The following is a 7,151-nucleotide window of genomic DNA, read 5'->3' as shown; positions in this document are numbered from 1 at the left end:
CCCCCGCCCCAGCCATCACTGTACAAGGCCTGCACCTCATTCTGCCAGGGAATGGGCACACTGCCGGTGGCAAACTTCTGGTAGAAATCCTGGTCGGTGGGCTCCAGCTCCACGCCTTTCACTGTGGAGAACTGTTCAATATCCAGAACGTCTTTGCAATAAATAGCCTGGGGCTAGAAGACAGAGGCAATGGTCAGACAAGAGACACATGTGTGTGCGTGCATGTGCGCATGCTCTCGAACTCACACAGAGACAAAACACACACACACACACACAAGTTGTGTATGTGTGTGCACCAGTACTGGGGCTTGCACTCAGAGTCTGGGTCCCTTAGGTATTTCTCTCAAGGTTGGCGCTCTACCACTTGAGCCACAGCTCCACCTCTGGCTTTTTTTTTTTTTGTCGGTCGTGGGGCTTGAACTCTGGGCCTGGGCGCTGTCCTTCAGCTCTTCAGCTCAAGGCAAGCGCTCTGCTACTTGAGCTACAGTGCCACTTCCGGTTTTCTGGTGGTTTATTTGAGATAGGAGTCTCACGGTCCCTCCTGCCCGGGCTGGCTTTGAACCGTGATCCTCAGATCTCAGCCTCCTGAGTAGCTAGGATGACAGGCGTGAGCCACCAGCGCCCGGCTCTGGCTTTTTTTTTTTAATGGTTACTCAGAAACAAGAGTCTCATGGACTTGCCTGCCCAGGCTGGCTTCGAATCACAATCCTCAGGATTTCTGCCTCCTGAGTAGCTAGGATGACAGGTGTGAGCCACTATTACCTGGTAAGCATTCATAATTCTATGCTTTGATAGGTATCAAGAGAAATTATATCTGTCCACACTAACACTTGTACTAAAATGTACTCTAAAGTCAACCATGGTGCTGGGTGCAAGTGGCTCATGTCTATAATCCCAGCTCCTCAGGAGGCTGAGATCTGAGGATCGGGGTTCAAAGCCAGCCTGGGCAGGAAAGTCCATGAGACACTCATCTCCAATAAACCACCAGAAAACTGGAAGTAGCGCTGTGGCTCAAAGTGGTAGAATGCTTGCCTTGAGCAAAAAAGCTCTGGGACAGTGCTGAGGACCTGAGTTCAAGCCCCAGGACTGATTAAAGGTGGCTCAGCGGTAGAGCGCTTGCCTTGCATGCATAAGGCCCTGGGTTCGATTCCTTAGCACCACATACACAGAAAAAGCCGGAAGTGGTGCTGTGGCTCAAGTGGTAGAGCGCTACCTTTGAGCTGAAGAGCTGAGGGACAGTGCTCAGGCCCTGAGTTCAAGCCCCACGACCAACAACAACAACAAAAGTCCACAGTAGGAGTTTTATAGGCCCAAACTGGAAATGCCTAATGTGTGTCAACTGAAGAATGAATAAATAAAATATACTATCCATATAGTGGAATATTATCCAGCCTTAAAGAAAAATATCAATATAATACTAGAACATAGATGAGCCTTAAAAATATGCTAAAAGGAGCCAGTCATAAAGAACCATGCAGATTACATCTGCATAGACAAAATGTGCAGACGAGGGATGTGTACAGGCAGAAAGATTAGTGATTGCTAGGAACAGAAACAGGGCAGAATGGGGAAAGAATGCTAATGAAAACATTCTAAAACTTATTGCAGTGACAGTTAAACAATTTTTTTGTTTTGTCAGTTGTGAGGCCTGAACTCTGGGCCTGGGCGCTGTCCCTCAGCTGTTGAGCTCAAGGCTAGCGCTCTACCACTTGAGCCACAGCGCCACTTGCGGCTTTTTCTGCTTATGTGGTGCTGAGGAATTGAACCCAGGGCCTCGTGCATGCAAAGCAAGTGCTCTACCACTGAGCCACCTTCCCAGCCCACAATTCTTTTTCTTTAGAGGTCATGGGGCTTGAACTCAGGGCCTGTGTACTGTCCCTGAGCCTTTTCTTTTTCCTGCTCAAAGCTAACGTTCTACCGCTTTGAGCCACAGTGCCACTTCTGGTTTTCTGGTGGTTAATTGGAGATAAAGAGTTTCACTGATTTTCGTGCCTGGGCTGGCTTTGAACTGAGATCTTTAGATCTCAGCTTCCTGAGTATGTAGAATTACAGGCGTGAGCCACTGGTGCTTGGCTGAATAATTCTTGAGTAAACTAGAAGCCACTGAATTGTGTGTTTATATATATATATATATATAAATAAATAAATATATATATATATATATATATATATATATTTTTTTTTTTTTGGTGCTGGTCCTGAAGCTTGAACCTGGGTACTGTCCCTGAGCTTTTGGGCTCTACCACTTTGAGCCACACTGCCATTTTTGTTTTTTGTTTTGGTAATTAACTGGTGCCAAGAGTCTCACGGACTTTCCTGCCTGGGCTGGCTTTGAACCGTGATCCTCAGATCTCAGCAGCTGGGAAGATAGGACTGAGCCATTGGTGCCCAGCTTGAACAGTACATTTTGTATGGATAGACTGTAGGCTGTGTGACTCTTGTTCTGAAGCTTTTCATCTCGCGCTTCTACAAAGTCCAACTCCCAGGCACTGATTTGATCCCTAAGTCTGAACTACAGATCCAGAAATAGACTTGAGCAGTAATACCAGCCTCAAAGTGAGGCTCACACAATCAGACTTGCTTGATTCAGGCAATGCCCTGTGGAGACCTTAGGGACTCCCCCTTACATCCATACCTGCTCTAAGCCACCCCATGTTCCTGCTGAACCCCAGTCATGCTCTGAATGGCATTCCATATTTCCTACACATACTGGCCCTAGCCACTCAAATGCCATGTTCCTTGAAGCTAGCTCCCTGGATGGGGCTCTGCCCCAGGACTCTTGTCTGAATGCTCAGGTCCTTCCCCACCCCCAAAATCTGGAGCTGGCTCCCTCCTTTTTTTCACGTATTTTCAGTTGCTGTCTAACCAATTCCAGAGGCCGCCCTGTCTGGAACTTCTAAGGCTCCCTCCATCCTTGTTTTCTTAGCCTGCTCTATTTTTCTTTGTCAGAGTTAGCATTAGCTGCAATTCTATTGGTTTAGTTTGGTGTTCTCTTCATAGAACGCAAGCACGGCGCTGGGTCCTGTGGACCTCATTATCTCCGAGTTCTGCCCTATGTGGGTATTCAGTTGTCAAACAAACAAACAAACACATGTGGAATGCAGCCCTCAACCAGACCTACTTGTGATCATCTGAGGCCTTCCCCAAGTGACAGTTCACCCAACACCCCCAAGAAGGAGGCAAGCACATGACCTGCTCCCAGCCAATCAGAACTTCCCTATGGCCTGGATTCGGGAGGAGACATGACCCAAAGGCTACAGCAGCCAGGGAATAGACCTGCTGAGGTTGGCTCCATGCTGAGACATTTTGGCCAATCCAAATCAATACACTTCATGTTGAGCTTAAGGAAGTTGGAGCTGGAGTCTGATGGTTGAGGAATGCCTGGCCTACAACAGTGACCTGCTGAATGGAAAGCAGTCAACCGGGGCTAGAAAGGTGGCTCAGGGGTCGAGTGCTCGCCTAGCATGCATGAAGCCCTGGGTTCGATTGCTCAGTACCACAGACACAGAAAAAGCCGGAAGTAGTCTTGTGGCTCAAGTGGTAGAGTGCTAGCCTTGAGCACAGATAGGCTCAAGGACAGTGCCCGGACCCTGAGTTCAAGCCCTAGGGCCGGAAAAATTTAAAAAAAAGAGAAAGGAAAAAAAAAAAAAGGCAGGCTACCCACGATCTCCCTTTCTGACCAAGCATTTCAGCCTCCTGCTTTGTTTATCCTTCACATCTCTTCCCAGCCTTCCCCCTCCCACACATTTAGAATATCCTTCCCCCCCCCCCAACAGGTACCAGAGTTCAAATTCAGAACCTTGAACTCCTGCTCAGCGGGCACTCTACCCTTTAAGCCAGGCCTCCAGCCCCAGCTTTTTGCTAATTCTTTTGGAGATGAGGTTCTCATGGACTTTTCCGGTCTGGGCTACCCTGGAACCTTGATCCTCCCCAAATCTCAGCCTCCTGATTGCAGGGCACAAGAGACACGGGAGCCCGGCTGCGATTTACACTGGGCCCAGAGCTACTCTGTCTGCAGGGATGGTTTAAGACTGAAGATGACTCCAAGGCCCCTCCCACCCGACCAGGCCACGCCCACAGCCCCTCCCACCGCCCAGGCCCCGCCCCCAGCGCCCCTCCCACCGCCCAGGCCCCTCCCAGTCACCCAGGCCCCGCCCACCACAAGGGGGTAGCACTCACATCTGGCTTAAAGGGAGGTTCCAGCATGCCCGCTCCCAGCCGCTTGAAGTTCAGTTTCTTGAACAGGGGGTGTTCCTTCACTTCTCGGGCGCCACCCCCACGACACCCCAGGCGCTCGGCAGGGTCCTTGCTGAGGAGCTGCAGCAGGGCAGGGGTGGTCAGGGGGGTTCTTGGGTCTTGGGCAGGTGGATGGCGTGCGCCCAGCTCCACCCAGGCAGGTCAGGCCTGCAGCTCATGGCCCTACCTGGGAGCAGAGCGAGCGGGCTTGCGGGGAAAAGCGCTCCGAATATTCCTCGGGCACCTCCTTGACCAGCCTCTCCACCTCCTCCCGCTTGATCTTTTTCTTCCTCTGCTGGAAGGGCGACTGGCCGGCGATCATCTCGTACAGCAGGCAGCCCAGCGCCCACCAGTCAGGGCTGAACGTGTACCGCTCGTTCTTTACCACCTCTGGAGCTGGGGGGGGAGCACAGGAGGCAGAGCTGGGGAGACCCCCTCCAGCCTGGGGGGGGGCTCAGCACATGGGGAAATCGCTCACTGGCCAAGTACCCATGTCATGGGCTGGGTGGGAACCTCAGAAAGTAGAAAACCCATCCCATTGTGGGACCCAGTGTAGCTCTTGGAGGTCACACCTGCGGTCCCCAGGGCTAGGGGTTTGTTTTTGGTTTTGTCCTTCATAGGGCCTGGGCGCTGAGATCTGAGCATCACAAGAGGCTGAGATCTGAGCATCACGATTCAAAGCTAGCTTAGGCAGAAAAGTCTGAGACATACATCACCAAATAACCAGTAAACACACACACACACACATACATACACACACACACAAAAGGGCTGGGAATGTGGCTTAGTGGTAGAGTGCCTGCCTAGAATGCATGAAGCTTTGGGTTCAATTCCTCAGTATCACATACACAGAAAAAGTTGGAAGTGGCGCTGTGGCTCAAGTGGTAGAGCACCAGCCTTGAGCACAAGAAGCTCAGGGACAGCACCCAGGTAACTGAGTTGAAGCCCCAGTTTTGGCACACATGTGCATGCACGTGCACGTGCACGCATACACACACTTACACACAAGATTTCTAAGAGAAAGAAGGCCAAGTGGTAAAAACTCCTACTGGCTGAAACTTCCTACCTGCCAGGAAGATAGCTGGTGGGTTTTCTTCACTTGACTATCTTCTTTTATCTCTAGGCTAAAAGGTAGCTCTGGTGTTTCGCAATATAGAGAGGCTAAGGGGAGAGGAATGTATTCCAGAACAGCCTAGCAGGCCACATGTAGACCCTGTAGATAGGAGAACCTTGAAGTCATTTGCTTCTTGTTTTGTTGTTGTTGGTTGTGGGCCTTGAACTCTGCGCCTGGGGGCTGTCCCTCAGCTCTTCAGCTCAAGGGTAGCATTCTACCACTTGAGCCACAGCACCATTTCCGGCTTTTTTTGTGTCTGTGGTGCTGAGGAATTGAACTCAGGGCCTCATGCATGCAAGGCAAGCACTCTACCACTGAGCCACCTTCCCAGCCTATCACTTGCTTCTTAGATGTTTCCCATTAACTCTCCATGACTGTCTGCCTGTATTCATAATGTTTTTAAATTTTAAGTACTTGTACAAAGGAGTTTCAAGTCAACCAGTCAGATTGTGAGTACAATGCATCTTGGTCACTGTCACCCATTCCGTCATTCTCCATTTCTCCCAACCCCATCTATACCTATTTAATAATTTCTGCACGGCCCATAAATGATATCACAAATACCCACAGGATTCTTGGTAGTCAAAAGGTTCCTTGCTAGAGCAGAGACCATCTACTGTGTCACAAAGTCCCCAGGGCACAATGAGATCACGTCTGTCTTTCCACCTGCCAGCACTTCACCAGGGCCCACCTACTCTCAGAACAAGCAGCTTAGGGGAGGACTTGGTTAGAACCACGGAAAAGATGGCTCACACCAGTAATCCTAGCTACTTGGGAGGTGAGATCTGAGGACTGAGGTTCATAATCACCTCGGGCAAGGAAGTTGGAGATGCGTATCTCAATTAGCCAACAAAGAGCTGGAAGTGGAGCTGTTGCTCAAGTGGTAGCTGCTAGCCTTGAACAACAATTAAAAGAGTTAAGGGACAGCACCCAGGCCTGAATTCAAGCCCCAGTGCCAGAAAGCACACACACACAAAAAAAGGTTTCAATTCCTTTCTCCAATCCCTGGCGGCCCCCTGCTGGTCTAGCCAATCACAGGCAATCACAGATCTTCAAAAGGCATTTAGTGAATGCAGGCTGGTGTGTGGATCCTGGCTAGGTCTTGGTTTCTTTGTTGTTGTTGTTTTATTTTTGGTCAGTCATGGGTCTTGAACTCTGGGCCTGGGCGCTGTCCCTCAGCTCTTCAGCTGAAGGCGAGCGCTCTACCCCTTGAGCCACAGCGCCACTTCCAGTTTTCCAGTGGTTCATTGGAGATCAGAGTCTCACAGACTTTTCCTGCCTGGGCTGACTTTGAACCACAATCCTCAGATCTCAGCCTCCGGAGTAGCTAGGATGACAGGTGTGAGCCACTGGCGCCCAGCTGGTTGCTTAACACTTCTGTAACAACTGCACCCATGTGTCTGTTTTCTGTGTGAGGTCTCTCTGAACAGGAGACCCCCATCTGGTAGTTAGTGGGTGTGCTGGGCCGGAGGAAGACAACTTACCCATGTAGCCCACGGTCCCCACGCGACCCTTGATGGTCTGACCGTCGGGCACGTGCACAGCCAGCCCCAGGTCAGAGATGCGAATGTGGCCTGAAGAGAGAGAAAGCAGGCGCACGTTAAGGGACTGGGAATTCCTCTCTCGCCTGCCCGACCCTGGGCCTCTCGCCTCTCCACCCACCGTGGTCATCCAGCAAGATGTTCTCCGGCTTCAGGTCCCTGGAGGAGAGAAGGGCAGGGTCAAAAGCCACTCAGGAAAACAGGAAGCCATACAGGCCCACCCCACCTCCTACATGGTGCGGGGCGGGGCGGGGGGGGGG

The 7,151-nt window shown here is 50.9% G+C and overlaps 1 protein-coding gene across 1 annotated transcript in view; it reads right to left on the bottom strand.

Annotated features, from left to right (window-relative positions):
- Positions 1–7,151, bottom strand: part of Grk6 (G protein-coupled receptor kinase 6) — a 13,618-nt gene that overhangs the window by 2,107 nt on the left and 4,360 nt on the right. Inside the window, exons 6-11 of the mRNA XM_013015991.1 lie at positions 7,113–7,120; positions 7,013–7,081; positions 6,835–6,924; positions 4,424–4,632; positions 4,180–4,317; positions 8–173 (exon numbers count right to left, since the gene is read on the bottom strand). Of these exons, the coding sequence (XP_012871445.1) occupies positions 8–173; positions 4,180–4,317; positions 4,424–4,632; positions 6,835–6,924; positions 7,013–7,081; positions 7,113–7,120 (680 nt within the window). The remainder of the gene's footprint in view (positions 1–7; positions 174–4,179; positions 4,318–4,423; positions 4,633–6,834; positions 6,925–7,012; positions 7,082–7,112; positions 7,121–7,151) is intronic.

Source organism: Dipodomys ordii, unplaced genomic scaffold (genome assembly GCF_000151885.1).
Source record: "Dipodomys ordii isolate 6190 unplaced genomic scaffold, Dord_2.0 Scaffold29, whole genome shotgun sequence".
NCBI classification, from domain to species: Eukaryota; Metazoa; Chordata; class Mammalia; order Rodentia; family Heteromyidae; genus Dipodomys; species Dipodomys ordii.
Note: the sequence above shows the minus strand (reverse complement) of the source record. Positions and strands in the feature narration are given on the sequence as shown.